At 41.8% G+C, this 19437-nt stretch overlaps 12 protein-coding genes and 1 non-coding gene across 13 annotated transcripts; 9 read left to right on the plus strand and 4 right to left on the minus strand.

The window, feature by feature from the left end:
- Positions 1–149: 149 nt before the first annotated feature.
- On the plus strand, positions 150–1547 carry NUP49 (FG-nucleoporin NUP49; the record flags this gene model as incomplete). Its single annotated transcript, XM_037287134.1, has 1 exon — positions 150–1547. The coding sequence occupies one exon, from the start codon at positions 150–152 to the stop codon at positions 1545–1547; it is 1398 nt and encodes a 465-aa protein (XP_037143029.1).
- A 439-nt stretch (positions 1548–1986) lies between these two features.
- ROK1 (RNA-dependent ATPase ROK1) lies at positions 1987–3690 on the plus strand (the record flags this gene model as incomplete). The annotated part of the gene is made up of 1 exon (XM_037287135.1): positions 1987–3690. The coding sequence occupies one exon, from the start codon at positions 1987–1989 to the stop codon at positions 3688–3690; it is 1704 nt and encodes a 567-aa protein (XP_037143030.1).
- Positions 3691–3921: 231 nt separating this feature from the next.
- On the minus strand, positions 3922–4278 carry ATP20 (F1F0 ATP synthase subunit g; the record flags this gene model as incomplete). The annotated part of the gene is made up of 1 exon (XM_037287136.1): positions 3922–4278. The coding sequence occupies one exon, from the start codon at positions 4276–4278 to the stop codon at positions 3922–3924; it is 357 nt and encodes a 118-aa protein (XP_037143031.1).
- Positions 4279–4795: 517 nt separating this feature from the next.
- MCM4 (MCM DNA helicase complex subunit MCM4) lies at positions 4796–7651 on the minus strand (the record flags this gene model as incomplete). Its single annotated transcript, XM_037287137.1, has 1 exon — positions 4796–7651. One exon carries the CDS (start codon positions 7649–7651, stop codon positions 4796–4798), a length of 2856 nt encoding a protein of 951 aa, XP_037143032.1.
- Positions 7652–7884: 233 nt separating this feature from the next.
- On the minus strand, positions 7885–9687 carry RLF2 (Rlf2p; the record flags this gene model as incomplete). The annotated part of the gene is made up of 1 exon (XM_037287138.1): positions 7885–9687. The coding sequence occupies one exon, from the start codon at positions 9685–9687 to the stop codon at positions 7885–7887; it is 1803 nt and encodes a 600-aa protein (XP_037143033.1).
- Positions 9688–10043: 356 nt separating this feature from the next.
- Positions 10044–11312, minus strand: SPO74 (Spo74p; the record flags this gene model as incomplete). Its single annotated transcript, XM_037287139.1, has 1 exon — positions 10044–11312. The coding sequence occupies one exon, from the start codon at positions 11310–11312 to the stop codon at positions 10044–10046; it is 1269 nt and encodes a 422-aa protein (XP_037143034.1).
- A 298-nt stretch (positions 11313–11610) lies between these two features.
- DSS4 (guanine nucleotide exchange factor DSS4) lies at positions 11611–12036 on the plus strand (the record flags this gene model as incomplete). The annotated part of the gene is made up of 1 exon (XM_037287140.1): positions 11611–12036. One exon carries the CDS (start codon positions 11611–11613, stop codon positions 12034–12036), a length of 426 nt encoding a protein of 141 aa, XP_037143035.1.
- Positions 12037–12191: 155 nt separating this feature from the next.
- Positions 12192–13019, plus strand: TIF6 (translation initiation factor 6; the record flags this gene model as incomplete). The annotated part of the gene is made up of 1 exon (XM_037287141.1): positions 12192–13019. The coding sequence occupies one exon, from the start codon at positions 12192–12194 to the stop codon at positions 13017–13019; it is 828 nt and encodes a 275-aa protein (XP_037143036.1).
- Positions 13020–14050: 1031 nt separating this feature from the next.
- On the plus strand, positions 14051–14767 carry HG535_0B03480 (uncharacterized protein; the record flags this gene model as incomplete). The annotated part of the gene is made up of 1 exon (XM_037287142.1): positions 14051–14767. The coding sequence occupies one exon, from the start codon at positions 14051–14053 to the stop codon at positions 14765–14767; it is 717 nt and encodes a 238-aa protein (XP_037143037.1).
- A 605-nt stretch (positions 14768–15372) lies between these two features.
- Positions 15373–16416, plus strand: HG535_0B03490 (C2H2-type zinc finger protein; the record flags this gene model as incomplete). The annotated part of the gene is made up of 1 exon (XM_037287143.1): positions 15373–16416. One exon carries the CDS (start codon positions 15373–15375, stop codon positions 16414–16416), a length of 1044 nt encoding a protein of 347 aa, XP_037143038.1.
- Positions 16417–17119: 703 nt separating this feature from the next.
- On the plus strand, positions 17120–17219 carry HG535_0Btrna1L. Its single transcript is given in 2 exon segments — positions 17120–17158; positions 17175–17219. It is a non-coding gene; the product is annotated as a tRNA-Leu (tRNA).
- A 250-nt stretch (positions 17220–17469) lies between these two features.
- MRX21 (Mrx21p) lies at positions 17470–18453 on the plus strand (the record flags this gene model as incomplete). The annotated part of the gene is made up of 1 exon (XM_037287144.1): positions 17470–18453. The coding sequence occupies one exon, from the start codon at positions 17470–17472 to the stop codon at positions 18451–18453; it is 984 nt and encodes a 327-aa protein (XP_037143039.1).
- Positions 18454–18756: 303 nt separating this feature from the next.
- On the plus strand, positions 18757–19186 carry MRA1 (Mra1p; the record flags this gene model as incomplete). The annotated part of the gene is made up of 2 exons (XM_037287145.1): positions 18757–18789; positions 18995–19186. The coding sequence occupies 2 exons, from the start codon at positions 18757–18759 to the stop codon at positions 19184–19186; spliced, it is 225 nt and encodes a 74-aa protein (XP_037143040.1).
- Between the last annotated feature and the right edge of the window lie 251 nt (positions 19187–19437).

Consider the following 19437-nt stretch of genomic DNA (forward strand, 5'->3'; position numbering starts at 1 on the left):
TTAACGATGTACAAAAGTTCATTATAGTGGAAAGGCTTTTTGGTGAATCTAATCGATGCCATACACAACAAATTCAGAGACGAAAAGGACTGCCATAGCAATTTTCAATCTAATTTAGTGCTGTCTCACCGGTTGGTGTGTTCGTTAGGATGTTTAGTTTCAATAAACCGGCTTCTGCAGGCGCTGCTACTGGCACTCAATCCGGTGGTTTATTTGGTCAGCAAACTAATGCGAATACCATGGGTACGAACCAAGGCGGATCTTTGTCCGGCCAAAACAATGCTGGCGGCAACCTAAACTCAGGGGGAGTGTCTTCATTTGGTGGTCAACCGCAGAACCAGAGCCAAGGGGCAGGCAACGTTGGGGGAGGGCTATTTGGGAATACCAGCGGTACTGGAACAGGTTTCTCCTTTGGTCAACAAGCAAACAAACCAAGCACAGGTCAGCCATTTGGTGGTTTACAAACGAACTCCAGTAATGGTGGAACGGGTCTGTTTGGATCAAATACTACGAACGCTGCTCCCGGGAGTGGGTTATTCGGCAGTGGTTCTACAAACGCGTCTTCCAATAATACGGGAGGATTGTTTGGTTCAAAGCCGCAATCTTCTTCATTATTTGGACAGAGCAACCAGACAGCAGCAACGGGTGGTGGATTGTTTGGATCAAATAATAATGCCAGTAATTCCACTGTGAGTGGTGGTACCGGTGGTGGTCTTTTTGGGAGCAACAATTCCAATATGAATAAGGGTATATTCGGTGCAAAACCTGTTGGAGGATCGTCACTTTTCGGTAATTCTACTTCAAATGGAGGCGGTCTTTTTGGTTCGCAACAGCAGCAGCAGCAGCAACAGCAACAGCAACAGCAACAGCAAAGTGCATTATTTGCCATCTCGCAGTTGCCTGTAACGCCTATGACAAAAATTTCTGACTTACCTCCACAGCTGCGCCAAGAAATCGAACAATTGGATCAATATATACAGAGACAAGTTCAGATCTCCCAACATTTGAAAGCAGACACTTCGGAACATAAGGAACTAATAGATTCAATCCCCAATGACATCGCATACCTTTCCAAGACAGAGTCATTTGGTACTCAATCTTTGTCCCAAGATATGAAGAACATTTCCTCTATAAAAGACATAACCGATCAAAGCATAACAGATTCACAGACATTTTCCATGATACTCCAGCAGCTGCTAACTCCAGGCAGCAAGATATCTTCAATGGAGCTCGATAAGTTCTTCCACAATAAAATCCAGGTCTACCAAAATAAACTTGATGAGTATTTCAACGTGCTATCGGATATCGAAAGCGCTGTTAACGGCATTGACACTGATGTTGTAGGCGGATACTCGGAGCCAAACGATCTGTACAATCCCACAACTTCGGCTTCCGAGTCTCTTGACGCATATGCAGTTAAAACTGGTTTAAATGCTTTGGTTTCTACTGTTGTCGAAGAATTCAGGCTATTTATGGATACAGCAGAAAGAGTAGCTGAACTGCATCAGAAAGTGAAGGAGCTTGCGCCCTCAAATAGACAAGGATAGTATATAGAGTATTCTATTATCGTAATTTGAAGTTTCTTTAGTTATTTCTGTCAAATGTGGATTACTATTTGCTATGTTTCACGCTCTGCGACAAAACTCAGCCCTGATTCAAAAGGTAGATCGCATACAGTCATTTATCAGTGATTAATGACAATATACGCCCATAAGACATCCTAATGAGGTGTGTTCTCAAGTTCCGAACGTATAAACTTTAAGCAGAATTGCTAGTTTTTTCTATGTTATGGTATGTCCGGAATGCTTATTTAAATTGTCCGGTGAAATTTTTTTCGAATAGTGTAGCAAGCGAGATGAGATGAGATGAGATGAGGTGAAGTGGAACAGATTAATGAATCTCATTCTTTAACATTTCAGGCGCTTTTTTCGTGTACACTATCTCTTTTTAATCGTACACTCTCAGCATTTATTAAAATCTTTAACCATGGATATATTTAGAGTGCTTGCAAGAGGTGCAAATGTGCGGAAGAATGATAAGAATGTTGGCAAAAATGTTGATTTCAGTATGACAAATACTGCCAGGGAAGATGCAGCCACTAGTGACGATCATCTAACAAGGGAGCTTGATTTTTTTCATAACAAAAGAATTGCAAAAAAGGTGGAAAACTCTAAGGAGAGACAGGACGAAAGTAATAACAGTGAGCATGAAGAAGAGGAAGAGAGTTACAAATTTGAGCAGCCAAGAATTACCAATGCGGAGGAAGCTGCGGCATTACGAAAATCATATAAAGGTAAAATAACAGGAGAAGATGTTCCGTTACCCATAGGCTCTTTTGAAGACTTGATAACACGATTCTCTTTCGATAAACGTCTTTTGAGTAATCTATTGGATAATCATTTTGTTGAACCAACGCCGATCCAATGTGAGGGGATTCCACTCGCATTACTTGAAAGAGATATTTTAGCTTGTGCTCCGACCGGTTCTGGTAAAACTTTAGCATTTCTGATTCCTCTTGTGCAACAGATCATATCTGAAGGTAAGGATCAAAGTGGATTGCGTGGATTGATAATATCACCAACAAAGGAACTTGCAAATCAAATCTTTTCTGAGTGTATGAAACTTGCTCACAGAGTCTATTTGGATAAGAAAAGACCGTTACAGGTCGCCCTACTATCGAAATCTTTGAGTGCAAAACTAAGGAATAAAGTTGTCAGTGAGAAGAAATATGATATAATAATATCCACACCTTTAAGATTGATTGATGTAGTAAAGAATGAAGCTTTAGATCTTTCCCAAGTGAAACACATCGTATTTGATGAAGCTGATAAACTGTTTGATAAGACTTTTGTAGAACAGACTGATGATATTTTGAATTCATGTAATAATCCCAAAATTCGGAAATCGATGTTTTCAGCTACTATTCCTTCCAATGTTGAAGAAATCGCAGAGAGTATAATGGGAGATTCTGTTAGAGTAATTATTGGTCACAAGGAGGCCGCAAATTCAGATATTGAACAGAACCTTATATTCTGTGGTAATGAGGAGGGGAAGCTTATTGCCATTAGACAGCTGGTGCAAGAGGGCCAATTCAAGCCTCCTGTTATTATCTTCTTGGAATCAATATCAAGGGCGAAAGCTCTGTATCATGAATTGATGTACGATGGATTAAATGTGGATGTAATACACGCTGAAAGAACACAAATTCAAAGAAATAAGATCATCGAAAGTTTCAAGAGCGGAGAATTATGGTGTTTGATTTGTACTGACGTCCTCGCCCGTGGTGTTGATTTCAAAGGTGTAAATTTGGTTATCAATTATGATGTGCCTAGAACCGCGCAAGCGTACGTTCACAGAATTGGTAGAACCGGTAGAGGAGGACGCGCTGGTAAAGCCATAACACTATATTCAAAACTGGATTCGGTAGCTATCAAACCAATCATCAATGTCATGAAGCAAAGTGGTTGTGAGGTCGCTGAATGGATGGAAAAAATATCAAAGATAAGCAAAAAGGAAAAGGAGATGATCAAGAAAGGTAAATCCGTCAAAGAAAGAAAAGATATAAGCACGGTTCCGAAACTTAATAAAATGAAAAGGAAGCAGAGACACGATATGATTGAGGCCTCTAAAAAGAGAAGATTTCAAGATGGTGAGAAGTCTCAAGATGGTGAAGAGCAAACCAAACAATAAATGCTTTCTCTTGATTCGTGTACGACATATCATTTGTATATAGTATACATGAATACACTTAAATATATTTAAGAATGAATATAATATAGTTTAAAAAATCATGACGTTTTTCAACGGGCTGGAATTTCATAATTCTGGATTCATTTTTCCATGATTCAGCCAATTCCAGTTACAACTTTTCAAAAATTTCAATGCATAAAATGAGGTTAACTTATATAGCTGAGTGAATTTTCAATGGGAGGAGTAGTTTCTATACCCAACAATTTTTCTTCTACCGATGACTTCACCAACAGAGTAAAACCCAAGTAGTTGGATACCATATGCGCCAAATTTCAAAGCATCATTCCTTTGAATGCCTTTAAAGATTGAAAGTACTTCTTTCGGCTTCACAGCATAGTGCAAAGCTGTGCTGTACAAACTGGAGTAAACCTTCTTGAAATCAGCAATAGATGGTGGCTGTAATCCCTCCTTTAGATAGACTTGCTTGGACAACTCAGCACCAACTTTGCCATAATACACAGTTTTACTAGCTAAAGCCGAAGTCTTGGTGATTAACCCGGTTGTGAACGATTGAACTCTACCCAACATAATACAACAATCGGACTTGAAAACCTGCAATTGATCGCGATATCTGACAATCTATATTTCTTATAACTTTTATCTGCTTTAGGAGCTTTTTTTTGTCAATTACAGCTGAATCTTCATTTTCCATCTAAAGTGTATCTTCTGGTATGCCGTAAAAAAGTATACCTTTATGGACCAATCAAAGCTCATTCTTTGGTCGAAATGGGCATTCAAATTACCAAGTAGTACACTTCGTGTATGACTTAAGGTTGGTGGTACTCATAGGGATCTAGCACTCTGTGATGCATTGAGATTCTGTCAAACACACGGTCAGCTTGTTTTTTAATCGGTGCCTTTGCAAGAAAAGCATTCTCTTGTGGTCTTGAGCTTGTGTTGCTACCTTTTTAAAGGTGCTACTGAGTATATGTAAGGATATGCCACGCTTGCAGCTATATTGTTTGTGTATATCAACTAAACTATATTTTTACCGATCGTGTTCGCTGGCAAGGCGTCACAAATTCGCAGGAAAGATATTACAATTTTACATTCGGCGATTCAGTCTCACGGATCTTCTGACGCCTTCTCCTAAAACAATGACTTTATCTTCTTGCTGAAGTCTTGATAACGCATCAGAAATGTCGGAAAAATCCACCCGGTCTTGCGAATGTTCGTTGATCTGTTTTGCTAACTCGTTCAAGCTCATGGAATCTGAGGAGTGGTCCCCAAGCAAATTGAGTATTTCTTTGGCCAGGTCTTCCTGCAGCTTTCTTTCTATAACAGACTTCCCGGTTTGTACCAAGCTCATATCGATTTTTCCGGTTTTGGGATCAGTTGCATAATCCTTTATCGCAGATCGAATTAATCTTACAGCCTCCTGGACGTCCACTAGTTCTACTTCAGAAGAAAGTCTCATTTTTGCATGTGCTTCGGATAAACGAATCATACTCTCTAGTTGCCTAGTAGTAGCAGTTATTCTCTTTTCGTCTGATCTGGAGTCATCACCGATTTTACGCATTCCAACGTATGCTCTTACCAGTTCCGTTTTGGCCCTCTCCGTGATGACGGGCTTTATGATCTCTTTTGCGTAATTGATGTAGGCCGTCAGAAACTCCACCGGAAGCACATCATCGACCGAGACGTGGTCAGGTTTGTCTTCGATGTATAGATTTGTTAAATGCTGTGCCAGTTCTCTGTCAGTATTTTCATCAACTTTATCAAGAACCAGATAAACTAGATCGAATCTTGAAAGGAGGGGTGGTGGTAAATCAATATTCTCTGTGACAGGTAAATTGGGGTTGTATCGCGATCCAATGGGATTCGCACTCGCTAAAATAGAGGCACGAGCATTTAGAGTTGTAATAATTCCCGCTTTCGCTATAGATATTGTTTGTTGCTCCATGACTTCATGCAAAACGGATCGAGTCGAATCACTCATTTTATCAAATTCATCAATACAGCACACACCACCATCGGAGAGAACAAGGGCACCACTTTCTAGAACAAGTTGTTTGGTGTCGACATCTCGTGTAATGTATGCGGTTAGACCAACTGCAGAGGAACCTTTACCAGACGTGTATACACCACGAGGAGCAATTTTGTGAACGTATTGTAGAATCTGAGATTTTGAAGTGGAAGGATCCCCACAAAGTAAGATGTTAATATCACCTCTATAACGCCCACCCTTCGAAAATGTTTTATTTGCGCCTCCAAAAAGTTGAAGTAGAATACCTTTTTTAACATCCTCCAATTCATATATACTTGGAGCAATCGAACGTGCTAGCAGTTCATAGAGGTCTGATCTCTGAGCTACTTCTTTGATTTTTGTGGCATCCTTATCTGTAATGGTTCTCACTTCTTCGACTTCACTATTATTAATTTTATTTTGCAAAAGCTCCTGTTCAACCGTCGAAGTATCAACACCCAGCCTTTTATCTGAAACTTTTTTTACGTGAACAACGTCAATATATGTTTTGTATAGCGATTTTAGAACACGTTGCCTTGAATTCGCTCTTATAGGAATTGATCTGAATGTACCTGTAACCTCAATTCGGTCACCGGCACGACAGGAATCAACCAGCTCATCATAAACACAAAGTGACACGGAATGTGGAGTTTGTCCATCCGGAACGGAATCTGGTGTTTCTTGCAGCTTTATTACTTGTTTGTCCGCGAAAGAACACCGGTTATGCACCAATGACATAGAATTTGCTTCATTACAATCTACACGTTCACACCTTGCCGGTTCTTGAATAACACCCCTATCAATTTCTACCGCCATAGCATGTTCACAAACATTGCATTTGAAAAAAGCAACTTTCATATCGGGTATTATAGGAGTTGATCTAAGGACGAGTCCTCGTACGCTTATAAGTTTGTCGATGTCATTTGGATTTAATTCACGCATCCCTTTTGTCGAATTAATGTTGTAAGGTCTAACCTTATAAAATTTCGTTTCAATGTCATCTAAGTCGTACTCTAAATTGTTATCAACAACTAATGACACCATACAATCTTTGATGGTTTGATCCATGATCGAAATTACTTCTTGGGGGTAGTTGAGTAATTGATGAAAGAGTTCTTCCGTCTGCTTGAACGCTAATAGGTTTTTGGTGTCGAGATTCAAATTTGTAGTTCCTAGTTCTCTCATCTCATTTAACTGTTTGATATAATACAACTCTTCGTCGCTTTCATCGATTAACTGCTCTCTTTCATCGAATACTTTACGAGATTTGTACTTAAAAGACATCAAAAAACTTCGAAAGCTATTAGCACATTCTTGGATACTAACATTGGTACCCCAAATAATTCGTAATGGTTCGCCAGCATCAGAAGGAATGTCTGAAGATGAGGAGGCAGGCACACCTGTCCGTGAATCGAAATCAATTATTCGCCGCGGTGTTGAAAGATCTGATGCATGGATATCATTTCGTCTCGCCTGCGAACGACCTGTGGGCCGACCACCGTATGACGACGACGATTTGGGAGCAGCTCTATCGCTCCACCTCTCTGAAATGCCAGCAGTACGAGGTGTATTTCCAGACCTTGCAGCATCATTTCTCCTGTGTATTTCAGAGCCAGTAGAGGATTGATGAGAAGATGGGTAATTGAAAGGCGATGAACCTATCGCAGCGCCAACATTTCTATTGCCTTGTCTTTGCCCCGCTGATTGACTTTGTCCAAAAGTATCTGGCTGTGAGGATGAAGTGTTATAGAATAATGCGGGAGAGCTTGGCTCTGGCGGTAGGGAACTCTGTGCATTACGATTCGGTGAGGATGTCGATTCAAAGTTACCAGTCACTGGTGAACTTACCGGAGGAAGTTGAGAATCCTCGGCATTAATTGGAGAAGAGCTGGAGTCAAAATCTCCTGTGATTGGTGAGCTGGGTTGTTCTGGCATCCTTCAACAGTCACTCGATCTAGGATCGACTTCTTAGAATTTTCAAATTGATCTTTTTGTGATATTTCCTGCAAATTGAAGTGATTCTTCTTTTCGCGTAAAAGAGCGAAGTCTGGATTTAATTACATTCCCAAATGAGTAAATGCTATCATGAGTAGCATAGAAGGAAGAAAAACTCCTTATATATATATATATATATATATATATGCCTATAATTGAAGTATCTGCAGCTGCTAATCTGTAATTGTTCGGAGGTCGTCCCAATGCTTGTGGTCTTTTATTTGCCATTTTCTCGTTGGCCCGGTACCTCTTATGGCGTATTCTTTGACGGTATTCTTGATCAGTTGCTTACTGTACTGTGGTAAATTTTTTTGTGCTATCTCGGTAACCGTCCCCAAAGAAAAGGTGCTCCCTTCTACCTCATCAAAAAGTTTCAGGAGGCTCTTTGTATCGGATATCAGTGTTTTGGCTCTCTTCTGGGGAGACACAGATGGGCTACTCGATGCTGATGTCTTATCACTTTGGCCTTCCGGCAAAGCTCTCTTTATCCCAGTTGCTTCTTGCTCCTTTGCGAAAGGAATATGGGGGTCGATAGGAAATGGTTGCTTGTCTGATAGGCATGTTACTTTGATTTCTTCGAAATATCTTCTGTCGCTCTCATCCATTTTATTGATTTCAGACCTTAAGCAGACAGTCGGTATAAGTGGGCCGAAGAACTTTTTCTTCTTACCTTGTGGACCATCTGCTGACTTTTCCTCTAGTTCAAGGAATCCATCGAACTCTCCATCGCTTGCTTCATCTTGTTCTTCATCCTCGTCTTCATCTTCTTCCTCACTCTCCAAGTTATCAATTTCACCCTCTTCGCCTTCTTCACCTTCTTCATTTACCCATTCCAAATCAGAATCGTACTCATAATTGAAACCCGTTCCCTCGGTGGAAAAAGGGTTATCTACTGGAAGCACTATCTCTTTCGAATATGTCCCTATATATGGCGGTCTAACGTTCTCATAAAACTTGATATACTTTTGTGGAATTAAAAAAAGCAAATTCAATAATTCAGATTCCTCTTTCTCCTTTGAGGCCATTTGTTTCAGCAGTTCGGTCGCTGTAAATTTGACTTTGTATCCGCGCTTGCATTTTTTTGAGTCAAGCCATTCTAATAGAGTGTCGTTGTTTTCATTCTTACCTTCCTTTTTAATCAGGATGGAGTCCAACGCAGATTTGCTTTTTGCAAGATCAAATTTAGATCCATCACTATTTTTGGGCAATATGGTTCCATCCTTAGCATAAAATGGCAGGAAATATTTATTGAAATCGCTCTTAACATCAAGCTGTTTGGTAGAATCGTTTACTTTTTTGAAAAAATTACCAATTCTTAACTGTGATTTTTCTTTGCTTAGCTCTTTGAGTCTCTTTACTTCGTCTAGTTTTAGCTTTTCTTCCTCCTTTAGACGTTTTTCAAGTTCTTTCTGTCTTTTTACCTCTAATCGTTCCAGTTCCTTTTGCTTCTTCCTCTCCTCACGCTTTCTTCTCTCCTCTTCTCTTTGCTGTTCACGCTTACGTTTTTCTTCCTGCCTTTGAGCTTCACGTTGGCGTTTCTCTTCCTCTTTTCGTTGCCTTGTGATGTTTCTCTGTAGTTTAATTTCCTCTTTCTCTTTGCTCAATGCTGACTTGACGTCTTTTGAAGCAGGTGAATTGAGGGCAGAATCGTTTCCGAGTTTTAACTCATTAGATTCTGCTCGAGAAGGGCCGTTCTTTGCGGTATCGGTGTTGTTCATTAGGTGCCTTTCCTGACTGCGCCTGAGACTCGTTTCATCATCTTTTATATTATCATTACCCTCCTTCTCAACCGTTGTACATTTTTCAGCGGTAGTGGTAATGTTATCTTCCGAAGCTTCTAGATCTACCACCACATCTGATTGATCATCGCCCATTGGTTTTTCAGTAGTATTATCTTTTGGTGTTTTATTTCTGTTGCCTTGAAAAAATGCAAGTATTTCCTTCCTTTTGCCACTTACAGCGGATGGTGTTGTCATAGTGTGAGATGTTTAAGTTATCTGCGTCTATGCCTTTGATAAGCAGAGAATTTGGGTCAGGCTGTTCAATAGCTTATTACATGACCTTTCCAATGACTGGACATTTAATTCTATGAGATGCGCTAACTTTTCGATTTAAGCCGCGATGAAATTGAACGCGTTACGCGAAACAATGATTTTTTTTGTCAGTTTGCATGGTCATAAAACAAGGGAAAATGCGTTATCCACGACGTTGCCATCACAACGCTTCTACATATAATACCTATAAATCAAACTCTGCTGTGATATCGAATTCATTTGCTCCCTTACTTTAATAAGTGGTATGAGTCGTTGTCAATGGATTCTTTTGAACAAGTTTACTTATATGCTTTTTGCAAGATGTTTTCGTCGTAACCAATTGGTATAAACTCCAGTTCACCAAAGTTTTCTTTTTGCTTATGATTATCTTTACCAAAATTATTGAATTGTGAAAGATGACTGAGCACCTCGACGTCACTCTTTGTAGTGGGGCGAGAACTAACTTGAGTCCTTTTTGCAGTACTTCTGATTCCTAGACTAGTGTCTCTCCAGCCATATACTTGCTGCATTGTCTCCGCGCAGAGGTCAATTCCCTCTTCAATATGTCTGAGTCTCTTAGAATGATCAATACCTGAGCAGTGGCTTTGCGGCCCCTTCATGTGCAATGCCTCGTACTTTGAATCTAGTAATGCATTAGATGAATCTTGATGGTAATCGAAAATTTTAATGAGACTATCCATGATCTCATCTTTCAACTTATCGATATGTTCTTGAGGGCATAAACCATACTCTGTTGGGTCTAGGAATATAGTGAACAAAAATTCCAACCTCTGTGAAATTTCTTTGAAATGCAATTCCCTGTTGAGTAAAGTTACCATTTGTCTGCAATAAAATTCTACATCATTTAGAATCTGCACAATTTCTTCCGGCTTTCTCAGCTTTGATTCAGTATACTCAATAAATCGATTCTGTAGATCATTCGCTTCATCTTTGAAAACTAAGCTGCATTTCAGTGAATTTATAATATCTTGAACAAATGGTACTATGGCAGCATGAAAAATGCTTTTCTCCTCTCGCAGTTTTGAAATCCTAGTACTCGCTAAAGAGCTTTCTGTTTTCAAAGATGGTGCTCTATTGCCCTTATAGGGAGATCCTGAGAAGCTGCTAATGAAATCAGAATCAGAAATCGATTTTTTTGACGGTGAGTTTTCCACCGTGATTTTGGGGTCTCGTTCCGCCATTACCAAGTATTTGGGATCACGTTGCGTCCTTGGTGCTTCAACTTCAAATTTTGTCGGCATAAATCTATGTGCGTTCTCAAGGAAAGCGTTATCTTCCAGAATCCTTTTCAATTTTAGCAATTCGTCCTGCTGTTCTCCAAGAGCCAATTTCAAATGATAATTATCATTTTTTATCCTGGCCAACTCATCTTGAGCATCCTCACTCTCTTCTTTCTCGTCACCTAGCATGGATAATGAAGATTGTGAAATATCTAGGTGATGACTTGAGGGCTCGTCCCCCATGGTCAAAGAGCGTTTATCCTGTGGGCACTTCAACTTTAGTAAATCAAGCTCAGCAGCAAGTTCACCCACCTTGATCTCCTGCATCGCCAACTCTTATCTCAGTCAAAAGTAGGATTACTAGCCTGAGGCTCGATAATTTTTGAACCTGTTCGGTTTTGTGTCACACTGTTACGATTGCCGCTGACATCTTAAAAGAAGTGTCTTTACACGTTTCGTTCGATATGATATTGTTGATTTCGAACAGTTACTGCTGATCCACCAAAACTAAAGACTTAAAAGAGCGAAACATTGTTCAAGGCAGCAGGTTCTGTCGGTCTTGTACGGCAATGGAGATACCATTTGAACTCGGATTGGGGTTTCAGTTTGCATTTGCAAATCACAGATGAGGAAAGCTCGGTGCTCGTTTGAAGACTGCAATTCAGCCATTATTGACGTGAATGTCGATGATGTGATACTTCTGCCGAGTTCGGTTTTGAGAGATGCTAAGTTGATGCAACTAAGTAAGAAACCATCCGAAACACAGCAAACAAATGAGTTTCTACTCGTGAACGATGTATGGGACTTTGATAACATTGGCGTCTCCAAGGAAGTTCCAGAGGGCTTCACTAACGAAGAGAACATGAGAGAAGTTCAATTCGAACACGGAGGAAGCTTTTGGCGCATGGATAAATGCCTGAAGTACTTGATATGTTCTGATTGCGACAAGGGGCCCATTGGTTTCGGCTGCAGCTTGAGTAACCAGGCCCAAAGAGGCGCGCAAAACAAAGTTGTCTATCTTCTAAGTCTAGAAAGTGTAAAATATGTATGATTCAACACGTCGATGCATCCCCGCCCTCAACAAGGCTCGCATCTGATCTATAAATCTGCCTACTTTAGGTTTGAACAGTTAATTTCTAAGAGGGAAGGGCACCTGCACGTTACCCGGCTTCCCGGAAGAAAATTTTCATCTGGCTATTTCAAAAAATGCAAAAAGATCATCACTGCTACTACAAACCAAGCCCATCACTGAGGAAGCATCAGCAAGGCACAGGGATATCACACTCAACTAGCATCATGGCTACCAGGACGCAATTTGAGAACTCAAATGAAATCGGCGTGTTCGCCAAGTTAACAAACACCTACTGTTTGGTGGCGGTCGGTGGATCAGAAAACTTCTACTCGGAATTCGAGGCTGAGTTGGGAGACTCCATACCGATTGCACATACAACTATCGCCGGCACACGTATCGTGGGTAGAATGACAGCGGGTAACCGTAGAGGCTTGCTGGTCCCCACCCAAACTACAGACCAAGAACTACATCATCTCAGAAATAGTTTGCCAGATTCTGTCAAGATCCAAAGAGTGGAGGAGAGATTATCAGCATTGGGAAACGTCATCTGTTGCAACGACTACGTGGCACTGGTACATCCAGACATCGACAGAGAAACCGAAGAATTGATAAGCGATGTCTTGGGTGTGGAAGTGTTCCGTCAGACCATTTCCGGCAACATTTTGGTCGGATCCTACTGTGCATTAAGTAACCAGGGTGGCCTAGTTCACCCCCAGACCAGTATCCAGGACCAGGAAGAACTGTCGTCTTTGCTGCAGGTGCCACTTGTCGCGGGAACAGTAAATCGTGGTAGCTCCGTGGTCGGTGCTGGTATGGTCGTGAACGACTACTTGGCCGTCACAGGTCTAGATACAACTGCTCCGGAATTAAGCGTCATTGAAAGCATTTTCCGCTTGCAAGATGCCCAACCAGACTCTATTTCTGGGAACCTACGTGACACCTTAATCGAAACCTATTCATAATCACTTGTATACTAATCAGATATGTTTTTTAGTACCAGTCGCCATGCGCGTGTGCCAACCAGTGTGTGCTACACCCGTACCGCCCACTCACCGCAGCCCGCACACTAGCAACATATGCTTTTTATAGATACAGATGTACAGAACGATGTAAAAAAGAACTTTAAGCTTTATAGCCGAAAAAATTCTTTTTGCCGATTTTCTCTTTTTCGGTCCAGGAAGACGCTCACCGTGTACAGAAAACAAAACCACCCACAGGCTCCTTGCGGAAAATAAGCATTCCAGAAGCAGCACTTGGCACAAAAGTAAAACTCTAATCGGCCCGTTTGAGCTAAACCAGGAACACCAAGATAACGGACGCACGGAAGGACGACGGAAGGGCACGGAAGATAGGAACGTATTACGAAAAGGATCCCTTTGTGCACAAAGCAGCAAGAGACGCAGACGGAACGGAACGGGAACGGAACGGATGGCGGATGGCGGATGCCGCCATGCGGGAAGGAACGGATAGGAAACGAAGTGAAAAAAACTGATAGACTTCCGCAGCGCAGCATGCAGTACGACGCGCAGGAACCCGTGCGTCATCACCGGTGAGCTGAAACAAAGTTCGCATATTCTGGCCGGAAACGGACACAATGCGCCCATCGCGCCGTCGGCCTCGCCGTCGCCACAGCTTACCGGGATGCGCTTTCCTGCTCTGGCTATCCGCGCAATCTTGCTCACCGCGGGCACTGCAGCGCGGGCACTTCACCGCCCGGCCCAAAGAAGCAAGTACCATCCCACTCGCTTCTGCAAAAGAAACAGCCCAAATGCCGGAAACGGATTTGCATCTCACTTTCAGAACATCGTGCGCACATCTGTGCGAATCTCTCCCAGAACGCATCACAACGCATGCACGTTAGCTTCCGGCACCCGCCGGAAGCTATCCGTGTACCCAACAGAAACCCAAAAAAGCTAATGTCGACAGCAACACAGGCCGCTGCTCCAGCGGAAGCTAATCGCGACGTTGCACTCGCCACAGCAATGCCAGAACAATGCCAACTCTGAAACAGCGAATAAGAAACTCCAGTCTGCCTCGCAGATACCACAACCTAGTTTCACTCTTTTCCACCTTGTTTCACATCTCCCCCTGCACGCCCTTCGTTATCAGCACACCAAGACTTTCCACACACAGCTTGCGCAATGCAAGTCGCCGCCGCCATGCAAATCTTGGTATGCAACTCCTTCCGCACCTTGCAAATCTAGTTTTCTGGTATCTTGCAGTCGTGACGTCCTCCGTTGGACATGCCTTCCGCCCATACTCTGAAGATCCTCATTTCTGTCGAACTGGCCCGTCCCAGTCTCTCCAGGTTACACGAATCCGCACTGCTCCCCTGCCGCCCGTTCGGGCGACATGCATCGATCCCTCGCGCGCAAGCCAGCGCACCACAGCGAAACGAGTGCAAAAAAAGAAATCCCCAACCGTGCGAGCCCACACGTCCGCCGCAGGGCAGCAACGACTTGTCTGCATTTGTCTCCTCCAACGCATCCTGCGGGTGCTTTTTTTCCTTTTTTGTATCTGGCTTTTGGCTTTTCCAACGAATGCATGTTGTTCCGCGTCCCCGAGTAACAGTGCCCACAGGCGCCCGTCCGTGCCCAGCAGCTGGTGCCGAGATTTTCCTCCGTCCACAGGCACGCGATCGGAAACTTCCCGTCCTATTTGGATCTTCTTTTCGGCCTGCAGGGGATTCTGCGCCTATCTTTGTCTTTGAATCGTAAACAAAGCAAACATTTCTATGGTTGCTAATTGGCAGTGATCGCATATCTGGAAAATCCCAGGAAATTGGTAATTATCTCTCAGCGAGATATGTCCCAGAAAAGAAACGCAATTGGGGGCACACAGATATCGAGCTGTTCCACAGGCCTTATAACCGGATTTGCCCTTGTTTTATTGCTTTTAGATACGAATGCAGGTAGGAAAACAATGCAATCTCCATTACCCATCATGCTCCTTCCGTTGCCGATTTTAGTCTCCATTTGAAACATGTTAAAAATTTAATCAGAAAAATTGGGCTGTTGATGTCAATCGCGCCAATTTGTTCGTCATAGTTTTCCTTCAGAGGCAGATGCGTATACGTATATCTCTGTAGATGCATGTAGTGTCTGTTTGGAAATGGGTATTATAGTTGTATATATATGGATGTGCGCGCGTGTGTGTGGAAGACAGCGATCTTCTCTTATCAGAGAGTGTTTGATTTTGTGTCTGTATTTAAAGAGAGTAATTTAGGTTAGGTTAGGTTCGACTCGCGCAGGGTGAGAGAGCTTATATTAGATTAGTCTGGAACAGTCAAGGGTTATCCAAGCCAGTTCGAATAACATGATGCTAGGAGTGACGTCGACAGTTGCTCAGGACTACAAGTATCTTGCGCCTAGGGCCAACGGTGTAGGGCGCGACCCGCAACAGTACTTTGCGGCCCCGTACCAGGTGCGGGCGGGGCCGTTGGGCCATGGGACGCCGTTGAACCCCGAGGTATCGGGCGGATCGTGCGGCAGCAGTGCGGGCTACTACACGTCGAGTCCCACTGCGAACTACGCGGATGCGCAGCCGTTGCCGCCGGCGCCGCTGTTGCAGTACTCGCACCAGCCGCAGCAGCTGGCGTATGAGTACACGACGGGCAGCCAGTGCTCGTCCAGCCGCAGCAGGAGCAGCAGCATATCGATATCGCCGATCGTGAACAAGAGCCACATCAGACTGCCTCCGATATCCGCACTGGTGCCCGCCGCAGTGTACGCGCCGGAGAAGACTCCGCTGGATCATTTGATGCCGTCCCCGTGCAATGGGTATCACTCGCAGTTGCCGCAGCAGGTTTTGGTGAGCGGCCCGGCGTTTCTGGAACATCAGCAGCATCTACATTCACATTCCCATCCACATCTACCTTCGCATCCACACCAGCAGCTGCATTCACATCTACATCCGCATCCACACCAGCATCTACATCCGCAGCATTTACATCAAACTAATATACCAGCACAGTTTTCACGACCAAGATACGACTCGGTTGTGCCAGAGCAGCAGCCGCAACAGCAACAGCAACAGCAACAGCAACAGCAGGCTAATGGCTACTACTCGAAAAATGACTCTTTCAAAATACAGTCTCCTTCATCGCTTAATGTAAACATTAATACCGATAACTTAGATCCATCGATAAGATACCGTAAACAATGTCCTGTATGTGGTAAAATATGTTCACGGCCATCAACTTTAAAGACACATCTGCTCATTCACACGGGAGATACTCCATTCAAGTGTACGTGGGAAGGTTGCAATAAATCTTTCAATGTCAAGAGTAATATGTTGAGACATCTCAAAAGTCATGAACGGAAACAGGCAAAGAAAGAAGGGAAAAAATCTGAGGTATAGGGGAAAGGTGCAGGTACGGGACATTTTCATATAGTAATATATCAAACTATGTTGAAATATACATCGATATTGTAAGATATATTAAAGAGATGACTTATAAGCATCAGAAATAAGACAATTGGTTTGAAAAACAAAATAAACGAAGTCAGATGAAACCCTAACAGAATGTCAATCGATACTGGAAAGATATCGGATGACAGTCTATCGTGAGACGTTTACAGCTCACGAGTCTGACTACGAAGGAGTCTATGGCATGGAACAAGAAATAACAGTTGTACTGTGGATTCTATGGAACTAGAAATGGTGTGATGACGATGAAAATTCTTCACTCGTCGTCCTCTCTTGTGGTTCAATAGGTGCGAAATATTAGGTATAAATACTGACGTATTTTCCAGATATTAATCCAAGTTCAATTAGTTTTAGCTCAATTCATGATATAGAAAATCAAGGACTTATATATCTCTATAATTGAATATCATAGTATTATCATCAATGTCAAACCAAGTTACTATCAACAACGCCGAAGAAAACATTCTTTCCAAATAAACTAATGTATAATTTGACTTTCAATTTTAATAACAGTGCAGTTTACAGATCAAAATGGAGTTTTGGAGGCGCATCGACAATACCATAACTACGGTCATGCTGGTAAGTATGTCCCTCTTGTATGAAACCTTACTTTCCACGATCATCAGAAGTATATGGGAGTTTGGCCGAGTGGTTTAAGGCGTCAGATTTAGGTTGTTATCAATTTAAATTCTCTGATATCTTCGGATGCAAGGGTTCGAATCCCTTAGCTCTCATTTTTTTTCAATTAGGCTCTTGAGACGGATTAGCACAACACCCTCTATGAAGGTTTTACTTTCGTCTTATGGCCAGTACAGAATTATTATGTGCATTCTGATGTAATTTAAGTTGCTTTCTCCTATCCAACCTTGTAGCTGCAGGTCGAAAGAAGGAAAAAAATAAGTTTACTGATCTTATCTGAGATCTGCGTCACTTCGTTTAGCTCACAAAAAAAAAAGTTTGAAGAATGGTTGAACAGACACAGTGATGTCAAGTGTCATCGAGGCTGAGCTGGATACTAGTTCAATCAAGCAGATACTGAAACACGATTCCAATGTTGCGTTCATTGCGGGTGGTATAGCTGGAGCAGTGTCACGAACGATTGTATCACCTTTTGAAAGAGTTAAGATTCTTTTACAAGTGCAGAATTCCAGCAATGCATATAACCAAGGTATTTTCAATGCAATAAAACAAGTCTACCAGGAAGAAGGTGTCAAAGGGTTATTTAGAGGCAATGGATTAAATTGTATTAGAATATTCCCATACAGCGCAGTGCAATTCGTTGTTTATGAAAGCTCTAAAAAACATATCTTCGGTGTCGATGGTGTTAGAAGGAACGAGCAACTAACCAATGGACAACGCTTATTTAGTGGTGCATTATGCGGAGGTGCGAGCGTCGTGGCTACGTATCCTTTGGATTTAGTAAGGACAAGATTATCCATTCAAACAGCAAATTTGAAAAACTTACAGAAATCTAAGGCGAAAAGTATAGTTAAACCACCTGGTGTCTGGGAACTTTTGTGTAAAATATTTCGAGAAGAAGGTAACATTAAAGGCTTATACAGAGGTGTTTGGCCCACAAGTTTAGGCGTTGTACCATATGTTGCCATCAATTTTGCCGTCTACGAGCAATTGAAAGAATTTATGCCCAACAGCAAAGTCAATGGGAGATCCACGTGGAATGAAAACGTCTGTAAACTACTTATTGGTGCCATTAGTGGAGGAGCATCTCAAACTTTAACTTATCCATTCGATTTACTGCGGAGACGATTCCAGGTTCTCTCCATGGGAAATAGCGAGCTTGGCTTTCATTATACCAGTGTTACTGACTCCTTGATTACAATTGGTAAGACTGAGGGATTCAAGGGCTACTACAAGGGTCTGACTGCCAATCTGTTCAAAGTGATACCTTCAACTGCGGCAAGCTGGCTTGTCTACGAGTTTGTCTGCGAAACCATGAGAAACTGGTGAATATAAAAGCAAGTATCGTGACCATCTCTCTCGGTCACCTCATTTATAGCATATCATCTGTAACATTTACAAGAACACTATTCTACATTTATGGCCTTATTTAGTGTTATGGACCAATCATATCGCTGAAAAGTTCGTTATAGTCAAAATCTTCGTCGTCAGTGATACATATTCTCGAAAAATAGTTTCAATGAGCTTTGATTTTTAGCTCAAGTTATATCAATTCTAGAATGTAGTCCTTATTGATATGGTGACGATAACGATCTTTTTCAGCAAAGATACAGCAAACAACCTATATACGAAATGAGAGCAGCACAATTACTTTTAAATCAAGCCGTATGTTATAGTGGGTAGTGGGTAGAGACATGTCCATCATGACCGTGGGGTTGGTCTTTATAGAGATCGTTTTGAGATCATTTTGTATGACCGAGATTACATCCGATATGTGCGGACCTTTTACATGGAAGCAGGAACATTTCTCATCAATATTGTCTAGTTTACTAACCTCTTACATGAATGTTTAATTACATTTATTTCACAGAAAAAGGGTTCTGGTCTTGGTATTCCAGTTGAATTGACACCATTGTTTTTTGCGATGGGTTTGGCGTTGGCCTCTGGTACTTATTTTACATACAAGAAGTTTATGTATGATGATTCCTTGAGAGTCACTAAGAACCCTCAACTATCGGATTTAGACAGGGTTTTAACAGAATCTGCCGAAAAGAAAGATTAAAGACACGGGTCGTTTGGTTGATCTTAATGGTAAAATAAGAAAAAACAACACTATTTATTCGTTGAAACTTACTATGTGTTTAAGCTAACTAAAAATAACATTCTCTATAAACAAAAATAATATAAAAGATGGGAGTTTTATTTTAACTGAATTTAATGAATTTCCGAATATAACGTTTTTTTAATAATTTGGAACACAGAATATTGATATTAATATATTGAGCATGAATGTAAATAAGAACTATAAAAATT

This window comes from Zygotorulaspora mrakii, chromosome 2 (genome assembly GCF_013402915.1).
Source record: "Zygotorulaspora mrakii chromosome 2, complete sequence".
Lineage (NCBI taxonomy): Eukaryota > Fungi > Ascomycota > Saccharomycetes > Saccharomycetales > Saccharomycetaceae > Zygotorulaspora > Zygotorulaspora mrakii.